Source organism: Naegleria lovaniensis (assembly GCF_003324165.1).
Source record: "Naegleria lovaniensis strain ATCC 30569 chromosome Unknown tig009, whole genome shotgun sequence".
Classification (NCBI taxonomy): Eukaryota; Heterolobosea; class Eutetramitea; order Acrasida; family Naegleriidae; genus Naegleria; species Naegleria lovaniensis.
Window position 1 is genome coordinate 636,018 of NW_025407831.1, and position 17,516 is coordinate 653,533.

General features: G+C 36.8%; 9 protein-coding genes across 9 annotated transcripts; 5 read left to right on the top strand and 4 right to left on the bottom strand.

Moving 5' to 3' along the window:
• Positions 1-52: 52 nt before the first annotated feature.
• Positions 53-1,405, top strand: C9374_000315 (uncharacterized protein; the record flags this gene model as incomplete). Its single annotated transcript, XM_044692646.1, has 1 exon — positions 53-1,405. One exon carries the CDS (start codon positions 53-55, stop codon positions 1,403-1,405), a length of 1,353 nt encoding a protein of 450 aa, XP_044552868.1.
• A 149-nt stretch (positions 1,406-1,554) lies between these two features.
• On the top strand, positions 1,555-2,766 carry C9374_000316 (uncharacterized protein; the record flags this gene model as incomplete). The annotated part of the gene is made up of 1 exon (XM_044692657.1): positions 1,555-2,766. One exon carries the CDS (start codon positions 1,555-1,557, stop codon positions 2,764-2,766), a length of 1,212 nt encoding a protein of 403 aa, XP_044552869.1.
• A 189-nt stretch (positions 2,767-2,955) lies between these two features.
• C9374_000317 (uncharacterized protein) lies at positions 2,956-3,390 on the bottom strand (the record flags this gene model as incomplete). The annotated part of the gene is made up of 1 exon (XM_044692668.1): positions 2,956-3,390. The coding sequence occupies one exon, from the start codon at positions 3,388-3,390 to the stop codon at positions 2,956-2,958; it is 435 nt and encodes a 144-aa protein (XP_044552870.1).
• A 270-nt stretch (positions 3,391-3,660) lies between these two features.
• On the top strand, positions 3,661-4,002 carry C9374_000318 (uncharacterized protein; the record flags this gene model as incomplete). The annotated part of the gene is made up of 1 exon (XM_044692679.1): positions 3,661-4,002. The coding sequence occupies one exon, from the start codon at positions 3,661-3,663 to the stop codon at positions 4,000-4,002; it is 342 nt and encodes a 113-aa protein (XP_044552871.1).
• A 1,698-nt stretch (positions 4,003-5,700) lies between these two features.
• Positions 5,701-7,266, bottom strand: C9374_000319 (uncharacterized protein; the record flags this gene model as incomplete). Its single annotated transcript, XM_044692690.1, has 3 exons — positions 5,701-6,709; positions 6,820-6,931; positions 7,119-7,266. 3 exons carry the CDS (start codon positions 7,264-7,266, stop codon positions 5,701-5,703), a joined length of 1,269 nt encoding a protein of 422 aa, XP_044552872.1.
• Positions 7,267-9,470: 2,204 nt separating this feature from the next.
• Positions 9,471-11,105, bottom strand: C9374_000320 (uncharacterized protein; the record flags this gene model as incomplete). Its single annotated transcript, XM_044692702.1, has 1 exon — positions 9,471-11,105. The coding sequence occupies one exon, from the start codon at positions 11,103-11,105 to the stop codon at positions 9,471-9,473; it is 1,635 nt and encodes a 544-aa protein (XP_044552873.1).
• Positions 11,106-11,698: 593 nt separating this feature from the next.
• Positions 11,699-13,828, top strand: C9374_000321 (uncharacterized protein; the record flags this gene model as incomplete). The annotated part of the gene is made up of 1 exon (XM_044692713.1): positions 11,699-13,828. The coding sequence occupies one exon, from the start codon at positions 11,699-11,701 to the stop codon at positions 13,826-13,828; it is 2,130 nt and encodes a 709-aa protein (XP_044552874.1).
• Positions 13,829-13,980: 152 nt separating this feature from the next.
• C9374_000322 (uncharacterized protein) lies at positions 13,981-15,966 on the bottom strand (the record flags this gene model as incomplete). Its single annotated transcript, XM_044692724.1, has 1 exon — positions 13,981-15,966. The coding sequence occupies one exon, from the start codon at positions 15,964-15,966 to the stop codon at positions 13,981-13,983; it is 1,986 nt and encodes a 661-aa protein (XP_044552875.1).
• A 216-nt stretch (positions 15,967-16,182) lies between these two features.
• On the top strand, positions 16,183-16,689 carry C9374_000323 (uncharacterized protein; the record flags this gene model as incomplete). Its single annotated transcript, XM_044692735.1, has 1 exon — positions 16,183-16,689. The coding sequence occupies one exon, from the start codon at positions 16,183-16,185 to the stop codon at positions 16,687-16,689; it is 507 nt and encodes a 168-aa protein (XP_044552876.1).
• Positions 16,690-17,516: the final 827 nt, after the last annotated feature.

Genomic DNA, 17,516 nt, shown 5'->3' on the forward strand with positions numbered 1-17,516 from the left:
CAAATTCAATTTCAAAGTTGTTGAAAAAAATTCCTAAACAAATGCCATCATCATGTTACAAACGTTGTCAACAACAACAAATACTCATTACTATCACACCACTGAATTACCTTTTGTTGATGATATTATTTATGAAATTCTTCACTTTCTAGATTCCATCACCATCATCGGAACGTGTATGAGAATATCAAAATCATGGAGAGAAATTTCATTCAAAATTCCATTAACCTTAAAGTTTGGTGCCACCACGGATGAACACTCATTTCGCAAATCAGAGAATGTGAATTCAAATCTTGTGGAACGAATTTCGAAAAGTGAATGTTTGAAAAATTTAACATCCCTAACTTTTTCGTACAATCGAATGGGTGCAAAAAGTGTCAAATTCATTGCCAACAGTGAACATTTGAGAAATTTAACTTGCTTACAATTAAATTATAATCAAATGGAGTCGGATGGTGCTACATGGATTGTGAAGAGTGAAAATGTAAAGAATCTCACATTGTTAGATGTTTCACTCAACACTATTGGTTCTATAGGTGCTGCTTCTATTGCAAATAGTTCAAACTTGAAACATTTAATTTCTTTAAACTTGTCGTTCAATCAAATTGATGAAGAAGGAGCTTATTCCATTGCAAATAGTGAAAATTTACAAAATTTAACATGGTTGGATTTGAAACATAATGAACTTGGTTCAAAAGGAGTTCATTATATTGCAAATAGTCCATACTTGAAGAATTTAACCACACTGAATTTGTGTGGCACTTGTATGGAATCAGAGGGTGCTTTCTTTTTGGCAAATAGTCAAAATTTGATGAGCTTGACAAGTTTGGATATATCTCGAAATCGAATTGGTTCAAACGGTATCCAATTTATTGCTAATAGTGACACGTTGAAGAATTTAACTTCACTACATTCTGTTCACAATCAAATTGATTCCAAAGGTGTCAAATCGATGGCAGAAAGCGAAAATTTAAAACATTTAACATTGTTAGATTTAAATGACAATGAAATTGAATCGGAAGGAGCTTACTTTATTGCAACTAGCCAATATCTGAAGCATTTAACTTGTTTAAACTTGAATACCAATGGAATTGGTTTAGAAGGAATCAAATTCATGGCTGAAAGTGAAAATTCCCAACACTTCACTTTATTAGATTTATCTTGCAATAGAATTGGCTCAAAAGGTGTCCATCACATTGCCAACAGTCCATACATGAACAATTTAAAATCATTAAGCTTGAGTTCCAATCAAATATTCTCAGAAGGAGCTCAATCTATTGCGAATAGTCCATACTTGACCAAGCTAACGTTTCTAGATTTGAATGGAAATGGTATTGGCTCTCATGGTATGAATGTTATTAAGAATAGTGAACATTTGAAACATTTAACAATGGTCAAGTTTTAAACTCGTTCTCTCAACAATAGCCACCATCGTTTGTCCATCAATTCCTTAACATGATGAAGTTGTAAGAAATACTATGAATGTTTGAAATATTATTGAAGAACTAATTAAAATTGTCATAGTTTTGTTAAATAATTTTTAATAAAAAAAAAATGAAAACTTGTGCAAGACGTTACATTAGCATTCTGAAGAAAAGTAAGAACGGACATGGTTTGGATAAATATTTATCATCATCATCATTGAGCGGAAATACACCATTGTTATTGAATACAACTTGCCTCCGAGTTAAATCACATTCTGCTGCAATGAAATCGTCAAATACTTTATCATCAAATCCGAGTGTGAGCAGCAATAATCCAAACAGTGATTATAAAACGCAATATGAAAAACACTCCAAAGATGTAGCACAAAAGATTGTCGACCTGTTTCATTCAAACAATAGTTGCCAACTCTCAACATTTGGAGGCGCAGAAACCGAAAGTTTGGACCACGTCAAGACGTCTGTGCTTCCGATGGCCGTTGTTAAAAAACAAGTCTCAAATATTTATTTGGAAGAATTCAAATCAAAAAAGAAAGTCTCTCCACAAGGTGCGGATCCACTTGAAGGAATTAAATATTATGAAGATTTGGATTTTTATGGATTTGATGACGATGGAAATATTCTCAAAAATTGGGACTTGTATCTATGCATGCCAGAATCAAGTGAACATTTAAAGAATTTGTCTCATTGCCCAGAGCCATTTCAACTCAGAAGGAAACTCAATGCTGATGAGAGCGCAATGGTTAGCGTGGCCACTGGACACACGGATCAAGCAATTTCATCCATGTTTAGGAAAATTGAAAGATTTCCCCCTCGTGCTGTCTTGTCTTGCACACTCGAATACATTCCTGAAGACTCGAATGCTTTTCATCAAATTTGGACAGAACAATTCAGAATGCATCCCAATGTGTCAGTACAAATGAAAAAGAAGAATGCAAGAATTTTCAAAATTAAGGTTGTGAAATCGGCGTTCCATGTGGAAGTTGGAAATGAAATGAAACAAGTGGAAAGTTTGGATCATTTAACTGATCAGGTTCTTCCAGATCCTCTTGCATCGACACCAAACATTAGAGCAATCATTAGTCGATTGAATGGCAATCCACAACGAATTGTGTCCATGTTAGAGAAGGGTTATGGCTTGAATTTGAGCGATTTTTTCATTTTCCACATTGATTCGTATTGCATTAAAATTATGGGACGAGATTCAAGCTTTGGAGCTAAGAAAGATCCAAGCCAATTCTCGGTGTATGAATTAGATTTTGGATATAGAATTACGAGTGAAGCCATGCTTAATCAATACTTGGCAAGATTTCAAATGTATTGAGGGTTTCAATTCCATTGCAATAAAGTGAGAATTATTAACATTAAATGGTGGTTCACAAACCACGTAAACCTGCTGAGAGTTAAAAATTTCAACAACCCTCGTGAATTTTGAATGTTGTTCGAAATATCGGAAAAGAACCAACACCTCGCCAAAAGAATTTTAATATAATATTATTTATTGTTGGTGCGTTTAGAACTTCAATGGAGAGAAGAATTCCTTCATGGCCTTACCACCCTTGAGGTATCTTGCTTCAAACTTCTTCTTGATTTGTCTCTTTGCTTCCTTCTTTTGTGTTGGATCTTCTGGTGTCTTATCAGCAACCAATCCCTTAAAGTCCATATCCAATGTGTGTCTTGTTGGCATCAAGTGTTGGTAGTTGACAGCCTTGATGAAAACAGTGAGCTTGCTTCTCTTCTTGAGTGAAGTCAAAGACATGGATTTAGTGACTGGCTTTGGATATTGATCAATACCGACAACAACAGCGTGAGGGAAGGTCTTGTCGTTAGCGGCCTCATCAAAGTTCTTGACGATCACAGCCTTTCTACCAGCATATCTACCTTGCAAAATAATGACGATTTTACCTGGTTTCAAAAACTTGGTTTGAGTTTGAGTCTCTTTGGCCATTGGAGATGATGGATAGGGTGTTTTGACGTATTTTTTTTCAACAACTTTTTTAAAATTTACAGGTCAACCTAATATGAGAGTTTACAATGGAAGGGAAATTTTACATTCATTGCCGATTGAAAAGGGATGAAATGAAAAATCGTATCCACATCTTCATCTGCCCGGTAAAAGATGACATGATGTCGATTCAAATGTAGTGCTGTGAAGGGAGAGTCTATTGCATTCGTATTTGCCTTCACATCTTGTTCATCACCATCAAAAACGAAAAAAATGTTCAATCCAGGAAACATTAGTAAATTTTTTCACTTATTCCAAACAAGTCGGATGGGAAAAATCGGTGAAAAACTCACTGCACTAAGAGGACAAGGAGAAGCTGGCGGATTGGTTCGTGTGGTCATGACTGGACACGGAAAAATTGAAAAATTGGAGCTTGATGATAAATTATCGGGAAAGAGTTTGGAGACTATTGAAGATCTTGTAGTGAGTGCATGTAATTTAGCTAAAGAGGATTTGGAGAGAAAAACAACTGAGGAGCTGATGAAATTGAGATCGGATCCAGAGCTTCTCGCTCTCTTCTCTCAAATGTTTAAGAAGCCTGGCGAAAATTATTAAATTGAATAATAATTCAATATTTCATACGAGCAGTCAAATTCTCATCAAATTCATGGATATCAATAACAACCTCATGATGATGAATTTTCATAAATGCAACGATAATTTACGCAAAATGTTGCACAACAACTCAACACATCAAATAATATCGGAGAGGATAACAAATAGTTGGCTCTACACTTGTTCAAAGTAAAATATCAAATTCAATATTCATAATATCGTATACACGAGATATCATCATTTGAATTTTGTACCCAAATGGATGATGTTGTTGACTTGGTCCACCATGACTCGTTCCAAATGGAACTCCTCTCTTTCTGTCCATGAAAACTTCACTTTCTGTTGTACGTTGCCTTCACCGCGTAATGTTCATCCTTTCAACAATTTTGATGAACGCATTAAATTGATTGTAAATTGTTTAACACTAGGTTTGCCAGACAACTCGAACAACTCAAAAAAATATTCAGAGATGCTCTGCTTGCAGTAGAATTGAGTGTGGTATGTATCAGAGGTTTTGTGGGGTGGTCAGAAGTGGCTGGCGAATTCGTGCAAGAATTGGACAAGGTTTGGAAAGGACAGTCGGGTCATAACTCTTGAATCAACATTGCAATCTTGGCTTTTTCTCTTCTTTCAAATGATGACGAAGTAAATGACGAGTCTGACTGATAATGTGCAGACAAAAATTACATTTGGCTTTTATTGGCTGATTATAACAGAGAAAAACTTTGAAAGTGATGATGATTCAAGTCGTTTAACCTGCTCCGAACCAATCTTGTCATGGTTTTTGTATCATTTTCTCCTCCAGTCTTCATCATGACCACCCCGAACAACATTTTATTGACATTCTTGTACTTTTATCCTCATCCAGGTTGTCCAATATCCAACAGAGGTAAAGTATCACTAGTGTAATCACTGGTGGTGGGCAATGATGATTACCGAGTCAGGAACAATGGCTGAACATCTGGTCCACATTCTGAAAAGAGCTCATAAAACCTTCAAATGATGAAGAAAACAAGATGAGGCATTTATCCGATGCTAACTCACTATGAGAGACAACTCTTTGCTACCTTAAAATTCTGACAAGGTTGAAATGACACTTTTCAGATTGTGGACAGAGTCATACTCTGTGCCACCATCATTGCCCACCACCGAACATTTGTATTGACGATATTGACTTTAATATGATTTTGCTTGTACAATGTAAATTCGTGTCCGTGTCTATCGAAATAAAGATGATAAATAGATGAAAATATTTGTAATTGTATCTATGTGTTTATCGACTTGCGTTTTAAATCCTGTTGGAAAAAAAATAAGGGTGGATATAATGGAAATGAATTCAGATGATGATTCGTCCTCATCATGAATCGCAAGCTGATCTTACTCCTTGTATCCAAGAATTTAAAAAGAAAAAAATATCGAATGATGCACCGAGTTTAAGCTCCTTAAATCTACAAGTTTCACCCAGACGCAAGAAAACACGAACTGGGATGAAACTAGAGAAAAGGAGGTTATTATCAATCTCCAACAAGAAATGGACCTCCTTTACAATGAGCAGGATCAACTCGCCAAGTCCATTAGGGCCTTATTACGCGAAATGTTTACCACACAATCCAACGAATGCCATATTCAGCTCCCTTGAATCGCTATTGGGCCAATTATGAAGTCTACTACTTCTTGAGCAAAATCAATAAAATTAAATTAAAGAGGTCTAAAATACAGAGCTATTCCAGTATTAATGATGAAAAACAGAAGACTGCTCATCCAAATTTCTCGAAACGTATTTTCTCCTAAAAATTCCAATCGATAGGCTGTTGAGAGCCAAACTCCTTGCCCAACAAACCACAAGGCAATCCATGTGAACAGAACGAAAAGAGAGAAGCGCGTTGTGTTGTTTTTCATCTTGTCATAAAAGTAACTCTGTAATGTGAATCCAAATATGGAAATGAACCAAACAAAATATTGTACAGTGCACACTTTGTTAAACATGACAAATAGGAATGTTTGAGAGAAAATCGTACAAAAAAAATTCTTTCGTGTCGTATTCCATGAGAGAGCCAATAGAGAGAGGAATTGAGGGAGAAATGCCAGTAGAGAAATAATTTTTGAACTCTTCTCAATCAATGCTCCATCCAAATATAAATAATAGAAATAAATTGAAAAATTGTGTCGATTGTCACTCCTCACGACATGGTACAGATACGACTCGTATAGAAATTGATATCCATAAAATTGGTAAAACAGTGCAATCAGTGCCAAGCATGTTCCTCCACTCAATAAGCAATACCAAACACATGCTTTGATTTTCTCTGTGACTGATGTAAAATCCATGTAAAAATAAATGTATATCAAAATGGTTGGAAGATAAATGATAGGATAAATTTTAAAGTGAACAGCGAGACCAAACCAAATACTTGATCGCACGAGTTGTCGTTTCTGGAATGAATAGAGCGAAAGTAGTACCAATAAAACAATGCATTGGTCGGCATTGCCTCGAGTAGATACATTCACTAGTATTGGATTGAAGAGAATTGTTGCATTGGTAAGAATGAGACTAATATTGTTGTCCTTATTCTCTTTGAGGTAAAATTTGTTAAAATTCATGTTTAACAATTCGTAAACAAGCCATGCAACAAGTAAATCTACCAAACAAAATAATAGTTTCCCCATGATTGGATGAATTAAAATGTTTGGAATCATGATGTAGCTCCTATTGTTTTTGTGAAACATTTTCAGAATGTCATTGTAATATTTCCATGAATGGTAGTGACATGTTCAAAATTTCATTTCATTTTTTGGAATAGGACATTTCACACTTACAATAATGGAGTATAACGATAGGTTCCTCTTTTAAAGGGCGATTCTCCATTCACCACAAATTCTGCAGCATCTGTAAAAACTTGATAATCTACATCTGTATACTTGACCATAACTTTCAATTTTTTGTGATCGTCCATCATCATGGTTTGTAATCAAATCATTCATGATTATATTTTCATTCCAATATATATATTATTGATTTTAAATTCCATAAGCATCATTATACATTTCCGAACATTATTCATGAACATTATCAATTTTTCATTCATCAATTTTTTCATCATCTTTTCAATACCTACAATTCCTGTCATGCCACAAGCTATACACAATGACAATCATCCGCAATACAATTCCAGCAAGAAATGAAATATTTCTTTGTTTTAAGATTTTCAAACGATCATTGGATTCTTGTTCCGATTCGGTACGAGGCTGTTCATCGAGTTGCATTTTTTTTCAATGTTTGTTGTTAAAGTATTATGTGAGACTAGGATTTCGTAGATGAGTTTTGTTTTGATCGTGAGGAGTATTGTGATGAGTGAGAGGAGTCTGTTCTACCTTTGAATGTCCCACTCTTGCTCAACGTTGCCAAACAGGTCCAACTTGCTCCTCTCGAGATTATTTTTGTTACTCTCGAGGATATGTCTGTTATCAATCCCAATGTATGAGGTCATCAGAAGCAGAGAAAAAGAAAGAATCTGAATTGAGTCCCGGAGCGATCACTGGAATTGTTGCTGGTGGCTCAATAGGTGGTATTATTTTATTAATTGATTACCATTTTTGGTTATTTATATTGGAAAACGAAATCAAACGTTGCAACAATCAAGAAAAACAAACGTCACTACTACTACCAATTGGAATCTCGAAAATCCAAGGCAAGGAGCCAGTCAGATTCCAACTGCTACTACTGGGTTAGATAGACCATCTGTTCAGATTGAAATTCTATGCCAGAAACAAGTTCATGTACCAATTGGAATTTCCAAACAGTGATGACATCCAATAGTGAACATTCTCGAGGATCATTCAATCATTCAACACAATCTGCATGGACATCCATTCGTTCGAAATCCATCAGCGCCCTCCTCCATGGAAATGAAATCGACACCAACACCTCTTTCAATCAGAAGGATTTAATTAAAATGCAAATAGAGCAAGTCAAACAAGCAAGGAATAATAAACGAACTAACTCTTCATCCATCAGGGAGGTGAGCCAAAGCGTGAGCAACCAGCCAATACCCAACCGTTCTTGGCGACGTTGACGAACTCACGAAGCTTTTTCTATCTGGTCAAAATACTATTTTTAACGTCCAACAATTTTGAAGCGACGCAACCAATTTTACAAAAAAAATTCAACCCACAACCAACCCCAAAAATGAGCACAACAGCACCACTTGATGGGCCGCCATCAGGCTCCAACGCTCTTCGCAGGAACGACAACGCGTCGCTCAACCACAAAAAGCGCATAAAGCGTGCCAAAAAATCAAAGCACACTGAAAAATCTTCTTCAGCAAAACCTAGCTTCAAATCATACAAGAGAGGATTCGAGCAATGCGCTAATGACAGCCCAACACAAAAGGAAACCAACACAGATCCACCAACCACACCATCAACCACAGCATCCGAGAAGGTGGAAAGAGTGACAGAGTTTTTATTGGACATGTTTCAAAAAATAGTAGACAATCCCTTGTCAGCGGAAGACAAAGAGCAGGCTGAATTTTTTATTTCAAGGATTAAACAAAAGCCGCTGCAAAACTAGCATTTCTTCCTTTTCTTTGTTTTAGGATCATGTTAGACTCTTTTGTTTGCACCTATAAGCTCGTCCAACTTGTTTCATCAACGGCACTAATATTAGCAGGGAAGGAGTGTTCCATCTTTCAAGGACTGATAATTTCAGAAAATTGACTTACCTTGATTTAAGTAATAATTCTGCAGGGAGTGGTGGACACACACTTCCCCATCATTTCTTCCATAACCTCTTAATATGGTTCTTAGATTTGAATATTGATATTTGAAACGTGATTTAAATATCCTTTACGTTCATGTTATACTTATGAGCGTGCAAGTTTGACGTTTGAATTGTTGACAAGTGGCCCTTTGCAAGACCTAGAAACAATTACAAAACAAGTTGCAGAAGACATTCGAGCGTTTTGCTCTTCAAACACGAACCTTAATGTTTTACTCTTTTCATTGGACGATACTTTATTGCTCATGTTAAAGAATGTGTCAACTTTTACGACTCATTTAAAGACATACCTAGAAACCAATAGCCCATCTTTGTAGCTCAATGATGACAGTGACAAGCTTGAATTAATCACTGCCCAAATTTTTCGGATAGTCTATTGGCGTTTCAGTTGAAAAAGGCTAATGAAGAGGACATTGCTTATTGAATATGCTCCATCAATTTTAAAATGTAAGGGCTGAATATTGTTTCGTGTTGTATAATGGATTCACTGTTACGAAATATGAAAATTGATAACTACAACATGTGGTTGCGTCGATATGGATGCATCACATCAATAAATACTTCAATTGATTAATATTTCCATAATTTGATGACATGGTCAGCTTCTTGTTGACTTCATCATGAGATTGAATTTGTCAAATTCAATCGTAGTAGTTCTGTCTGTCAACAAAACAATCTTGTGATATTGTTCTTAACGTTCACTTTTTCCCAAATAAGCTCCATAATAGCAACGTTGCATTCTTTCTTGATATAATTCATCACTGTATGTTGTCACGTAACCATTGTTTCTGAGAGCTTCTGTCACAAGTTCTTGATTTTGTTGCAGGTCATAACTGGCCGCACTTAATGCATATCCATTATTTCTCACTGCTTCCAACATGATCTCTTTATCCCAGTTAAAATAGAAATACGTAGACTCTGTAACAGCAAGGCTGTTGTGTTTGATTGCTGTTAACACAAATTGCTTGTCATTAATATACTTCTGTGGTGCATATCCGAAAGCATGTCGAGCCCCAACCTTAATCGCATCTAATAAGAATTGCTGATCACACAACAAGTTCTTGGAAACATACTGGATGGCTGTATGATCTTGATGAACGGCTTTCAATACAATTTCATGATCACTTTTCATATTTTCATCTACATAGTGTAGAGCTCCACCATGTTGCGTCACAGCTGTCAGTACCACTTCTCTATCACTCTTCATCTGTTTCGAGGCATGTTGTAATGCATATCCATATTGTCTGACAGCTTTCAAAACAACCTCTTTATCATTCCTCAGTTCATCAGATGCAAATTCAAGATCATGTCCATATTGATTTACAACAGTTAAAACGAAATCTTTGTTTGACTGCAATTCTTGAGAAGCATATTTCAATGAAAAGCCGTTTTGAATGGCCTGAGAGGCAATTTCTAGGTCATTCTTTAAATTATCAGAGGCAAATCGTAGGGACCAAGGATCATTCCTAACTGCGTTTAAAACAATATCTCGATCGTTCTTGAGATCATTCGATGCAAATTCAAGTAAGAATGAAAATTCTTGAACTAATTTCAGCATTATTTCTTTGTTTGAGTAAATTGAGTAGGGTTCTTGAGCCAGGATTGAACTATTTTGATTAAAAGAACCTAAAGTTTCATACTCTGGAAAAATTACTCTCAGAAGTTGAAACATGAAATCGTGATCCTGGAGGCGATTTTTTGGCACGAATTCAAGTGCCTTCTTATTTTGTTTGATCGCTTCTAAAATTATTTCCTTGTCGTTCTTCATTTCTGGCTCCAGAACTCGATCCAATACTAGACCGTTTTGCCTTACAGCAGTTAACACAACATCTCGGTCTTTCTTGATGGCATAAACACGAGAAAACCCGAGAGCGTGTCCATTTAGTCCTACAACTTGCAACATAAATGATTTGTCCTTTCGAATTTCATCTGGTACAAACGTCACTGCATAGGGATGTTGTTTGATGGCTGCCAGTAACACTTCACGATCATTGTGGATAGTGTTGCTTGCAAATGGTAATTCTGACCCTTGTTGTTCAACTACTTGCAACACAAAATTTCTGTCTTTTCTTAGTGTATTGGATGCAAATTTTAATCCATAACCGTACTTTTTGATATGATTCAACACAAATTCTCGGTCATTCATAAACTCAACAGGAAGGAAATTTTCAAATTTTACTTGTCTATTTTCAAGCCATTTCCTCTTTCCGAGTTGTTGCAATGAAAATTTCTTTTTTAATAATTCCATGCAAACAGCATGATGATCGTCAATGATAGTGGTCGGGCTGAGATCCGAAAGTAACATCAGCACGACACGATTTTCCATTGTGTCGGAGTGAGGCCGAATTTTTGGACAATTTTTTCACGAGTTCTGCTTACAGTTCCGACAAGTACTTGGTCCAATGGGTAGATCAATGTTTAATTATTGAAAAAGTGTTAATGTAAGGGAGCTAAACTGCAAGTGTTGGGAGAACAGGGCTGGAAAATTGACTTTTGGTTCATTAAAAGAGAAAATTACTATTGGTGATAAAATTGTAAAATCCAAGTGTAAGGCAATCACAGATTTGGAATCACGAGATCTTGAGCAAGATCTGAAAACAAAGCGAAAAATGTTCTCGGGATATTCCAGAGCTTGCAGATCTTGTGTTCAAGATCGTTGTATTAATGATTCATGACGTCTGTTTTACAAATGAAAGTCTCCCATGATTTCTCAAGTACGCGCGAGGTGTTTGTGTTTTAATAATAACTCGAGGACATGCCTCGTCATGCAATGGTTGTGAAAAGCAAGCATCATGACCTCTCGCTGTATGTGATATGGATGGAAATTGAATTAAAACAGGTTCAGTTATTCACACAGTGATAAGTCATCATCCAAAAAAAACATCTAAACAGATCATCATCAACCAATATCATTGGAACATGAAAACCATTCTTGCACTCACACTCGTGAGTCTCTTTTGTTTGTCGCTCGTTGTGTCTCACTCATTCATTCATGCTCAAGGAACACAGCCCATTTTGAGTTGCATTCCAGGAGTACCTGCCACTACTCAAGATACCACCAATTTGAATTTCCTTTCAACTCGTGTGGCAGGATCTGTTCGCACTTGGGGTGATTCATTCTCTGCTGTCTCGGCCAGTTTGGACCAACCCATTTCCGTTGCCTATTCCAAGTTGACCAATGAGGTATTTTTCACAGATTACAACCACAAGAAAATTAGAAAAGTCTCACCAAGTAAGGTCGTTTCAACTCTCGTTGGATCAACTCCTACTGCTTTCTATGCTGTTCATGTGGCTGACAATGGTGAAATTTATGCCTCAAGCATGACTCAAATTTTCAAAGTCAACGCCACTAATGGAGCTTTGACCGTGTTAGCTGGATCAGCCACCACAAAAGGTGATTCTCCAGACGGTACCGTAGCGACCAGTGCATTACTCAATTTTCCAAAATCCATCTTTGTTACTTCCAGTAAGGTCATTTACTTTACAGATTCTGGAAATCGTAAAGTGAAAATGATTGGCACCGATGGAAAACTTAAAACAGTTGCAGGAAATGGTAAAAAAGGATATAGCGGTGATGGTGGTGTAGCCACTGCTGCTTCCTTGAATAATCCCTTCTCGGTCGTGGTCACTTCCTCAGGTGTTGTATATTTTACCGATTCTGGAAATGCTGTTGTCAGAAAAGTGTCAGGTGGTGTCATTTCTACTCATGTAAAACAAACAACGAGTAGTATCAAAATGGGAAATCCAACTGGGCTTGCATTGAAAGCATCCACTGGTGAACTCTTCATTTCAGACAACGCCTACAGTAGAATATTTAAAGCTTCTTCTTCTGGAACCACTTTGTCTGTATTTGCCGGTGCCGATTATGGTTACGTCAATGATGGAACATCTACTTCTGAAATTCAATTGAATTCACCATTTGGTCTCGCATTTGCTCCTAATAATGATTTGTATTTCTGTGATACTTTCAATAACAGAGTGGCTAGAGTGAATGCTGCAGACAATTTGGTGTACAATGTGGCAGGAAATTTCGAACCTTCCTATTTTGGTAATGCAGTGAGTGCCAAATCAGCAACCTTCAGTTATGACATGTCTCTCTATGAATACAATGGTGAAATTTACGTGGCAGATACTGCCAATAACTTGTTGAGAAAGGTGTCCAAGACTGGTCAAGTCACCACCATTGCAGGTAATCCAAACGGTGCTCTTGGTGATGGCTACTCTGCCTTACAAACTCAGCTCAATGGTCCAACAGCTGTTGTTGTCAAGAAGAATGGAGAAATTTTGTTTGTCGAAACTTCTAGTCATAAGGTGAGAAAAATTTCCACTTCAGGAATTGTTTCAACAGTTGCCGGTACTGGTTTACAAGGATACAGTGGCGACGGTGGAGCAGCGACCAATGCCAAGTTGAACTTTCCAAGAGGACTTGCATTGAATAGTGTCACAGGTGATGTGTTCATTGTTGATTTTGGAAATTATCGAATTCGTAGAATCAATGCCACTTCAGGAGTCATTTCTACTGTGGTAGGAAATGGAGTGAATGGTTTCAGTGGAGATTCAGGTTTGGCTATCAGTGCTCGAATTTCCAGTGTTCCTTCTCTGTTTGTTTCTTCCTCGAATGAATTATACTTCCCAGACGGTCACCGTGTCAGAAAAGTATCCTCTTCTGGAGTGATTACCACCATTGCAGGAAATGGAAATCAAGGATATTCAGGCGACAATGGCGCTGCAACCAATGCTACTCTTAACAATCCACAAAGTGTCATTGCCACAAGTTTTGGAATTTTCATTGCAGATACTGATAATAATCGAGTGAGAAAAGTTGAAATGGGTACTGGCGTGATTCGAACGGTCGGTGGTAATGGAAGACGAGATGTGTTATCTGAGGATGAAATATTGGCAAGGTTTTCTGTGTTGGCTCCTCGTTCATTGGCTCTCTCTGCATCCACAAGCGCCAATTCATTCCATGTCTCCGATTTGAATGGAACTGTGAGAACCTTGAAAGCATGCTCATGTCCAACTGAATATGCTGCATTTTGTTTGAAATAATTTCGTGAAAATGAATATTGGAAATGCCAAATAAATAGATCCAAATGTTGTGAATATGGAAAGTTGTAGAATGACCAAATTATTGTGCAAATTTCACTTGAGTTTCAATGAATAAAGTGATGTGTGCATTCATATGTCACAGTTACAACAAATTAACCCCACCTCTCTGGAAAAGATGGATTATCAACAATCTTCTGAAATTTTTCAATATATCCTATTGTCTCTGCATAGTATCTCTTGAAGTTTTCTGGATCTGTTTGTGAAGTATTTTTCAAAGAATTTGCAAAATTATGGAGCATGGGTAACAGATTTTTCAAATCATCTTTGGAACGGCATGATACTCGATGACAATCCAATTTGTGTGCAACCAATGATGGATGATGATTATATTTAACAATATATTCCTCTAATTTTTCCAAGCAAAAATCAGTATAACCCAATTCCATCACACAGGTCGCAGTCGAACAAATGGCTTGAATAATCGAAGCACGACTAATGACATGTTCAAATTTCTCAATTGCAGCAAAGCATGTAGCCGCTTTTTCAAATTGTTGAGAACAATAGTAGGCATATCCTTTTGTGTTCAAAAAACTGGATTCGCTGGGCATTCTGGAAAATCTTTCCACTTGTTTCAAATCATTTAAAGCACTCATTCCAGCTCGTATTTTTGACGAAGGATGAAGTGAAGGGTTAGCAGCATATAAATTATAAATTCCAGCCCGTAAAAAGAGAATTGGTGTGAATTTTAGATCTGGAATTGGTTCTTGTGCCAGCTCATCTTCTTCATTGGAATTAATATCATTCTCAGCATCGAATCTGGTTTTTGTCAATCGATCTCTTTGTGGTGATGCTGATGTGAAATGAATATTCACGTGATTTTTCATGACATCCAATGCGGCATTGCAAGATTCAATTCCAGCTTGATAAAAAGCAACAGTCTCTTGTCTTGGATCGCTCATTAAATGTCTACATAGTGATGCTTTCAAGTATAAAATATAGGGATTGTTTGGATTGATTTTAACACAGTTATCCAAGTCTTTCAACATTTGGGAATAGTCTTGATAATGTTTAAATTGAGAGAGAATTTCAATAGCCTTCAAACAAGCTCCCAAATGCAATGGTAAATTTGTTTCCAAATCTTCAAACCAATCAAATTCATCTTCTGTGAAAGTTTCTCTCGTAAATGCAAATACATTCTCCATAACATCATACATTCGAGTGTTGAAATCGTCGACATTCTCTCTCCTCACACTTTTCAAATAAGCTTCCTTTGTTTCCTTATAACCATTCAACACCATTTTGGCATAATCGATGAGAGCTTGTTTCTCTGTTGGCATGTCCCTAAACCGAGTAAACAACCAATAAAAGTTTGCAATAAGGTCTTGCTTGGTGAATACTCTCCTGTTGCCGACTCCTCGAGGTAAAGCAGCGGCAATTGCTACTTTTGAATCCCAAACACAACATAAAAAGTGCGTCTCGTCCTTGTAGCATGGTTGTACTGTGGTGTCTGTTGCTGCTAATTTCGGATACTTGTAAATACCTCCATGAGGATTATCATGTTCAAAAAGCGTTTGCAATTTCTGTATATCAAACCACTCTTGAAAGAGTCCTTTCAGAAATATCAAATGAAGTTCTCGATAGAGCAAATAGTCTCGCATGCGATCAAACGCTGAGTCTACTTCTTGCAATTTACTCAACATGGCACCCGGACCCAGATCCACCAAACGAAATAATTCCATCAAGAGAATATTGGAGAGTTTTCGATGGTGTGAGGTTTTAGGTGTGGAGGAAGGAGGATGATCATCATTCCATTGGGACATTTCCGAATGTATTTGTTGGATCACTTGTTGAAATTGTTCTTCTAGTAATGTTAGGCTGGAACACTCATGATTGGATGTTCGTTCTTGTTGTTCGAAGAAGCGAAGAGAGGAATGAAAAGCTCGTCGTTCTTCTTGTTGTGGATCATATGCAGAGATCTGACTCATTCCATGATGATGATTCGGAAAGAGAGACTTCCAACCAAGTGCAACAACTGGTGTGGAAGCCTTCAAGAATTTGAAAGGATGACCCAATTCTTGGCGAGCACTTGCTCTTGTCAATCGAGATGACAGAATTGACAACAACAGGTTTCGTTTCATTTTTTGATCGATTGGATTCACTGATAGAAACTGTTAAGTGAACCTGAGGTAACAGAAGAAGCGAAATTGTAAATTCAAAAAAAGTACCTGAAAAACTTAAAAAGCCCCTAATTATATTATTAATCCTCATCTACCCAGCGATTTTACAGAGTGAAGAATATCAATCTGTCCTGGTGGATTAAGGTTTTTAAGTTTCTCCCCTGTATTATAAAAAAAATGAACTCACGAGTGCTCTCTCATCTCAGTTCTAAAACGTTGCGCCAGCTTCGGAAACAGTCCTCGTTGATGCCATCCAGTTGTTTTTCAATTGCTCAATTAATGAAAGTGAACAACCTTACGACAGAGGCATCAAGTACAACAACAAACACCTCTTTGGAATCCTCAGTGAATAATCGGACATCGGTTTCTGCAGAACAAATTAACAAATTATGTTTACTTTCCCGAGTATCTATTCAAGAAAAATCTCAATTAAACAAACTCACCCAAGATGTTAATAATATCATGATGTGTTTAGATATTTTGCAACAATCTCCAGTGAATGATGAAATTCAGCCCATGTACAGTCCGATGCAATTTTACAAGATGAGAAGCAATCGATGGAGAGAGGATGTAGCCTCGACGAATACTTCCGATGCCGAGTCTATTGCACGTCGAAAGAATATTATTCAGAGCAATACCAAGGACATCAAGGCTGGATACTTTATTGCTCCAAAAGTTAAATAGAACATGTAAACATTTTCCGAATGGACAAATCATGTCTTCAACGTTGATGTTACACAGAAGAAATAATCAATTTACAAAATGGCAAATATTTACGAATGGCAGTGGTTGTTTATTGTGGAGTTTTTGAATATATTGTTTATTAAATTGAATATATCATGATTATTAGAGTTCAAATTATAATTTCTCAAGATTCCTCTCGAAAATTAATTTCATAATAATTGCTCCAACATCATGCAAACACAGCAGCCACACCATCACCATCCGTAGGGTCCTCCTGTACCAAAGCTTTTAATATTTAACGTTAAAACTCGTGGAACGTGTTGAATCAATTGGATTGTCAAAGAGAGGAACTTGATCCTTGTGTGATTTTTCTGCAGGAATGTGATCCGATGGAGCCACAACATCTCCCTTCAGAGTTCTGCCTTCTCCTTGAAACGCTTTAAAATGTTCGTGGTGCTCTTCTGTTGTTGTTGTGGTCGTTTTTCCGCTAGTACTGCCTTCTTTACTTTCAAAAGGGTGTCGATTCATTCTTATTGCTGTTGAATGTCTAATTTGTAACTCAAACAACAATCGCAAAATGGGTTGGTTTCTTCTTGAGTTTCTTTTTGGTGTTTTTCTAGAAATGGGAATTAATGAGTTCTTGTTTTTTCATACAAACGAATTTGATCAAGAAAATGTGTATGAAATGATCACCTCATCACTATTCGATTTGCAAGGGAATTAATTACCATTTCACCTCTGTCATCATCTCATGGTATTGAGGGAGTCGAATCTTTCAAGACTGGTTTCGGATTTTTTTACAAAAAAATACAAGTCGAGTCAATAAT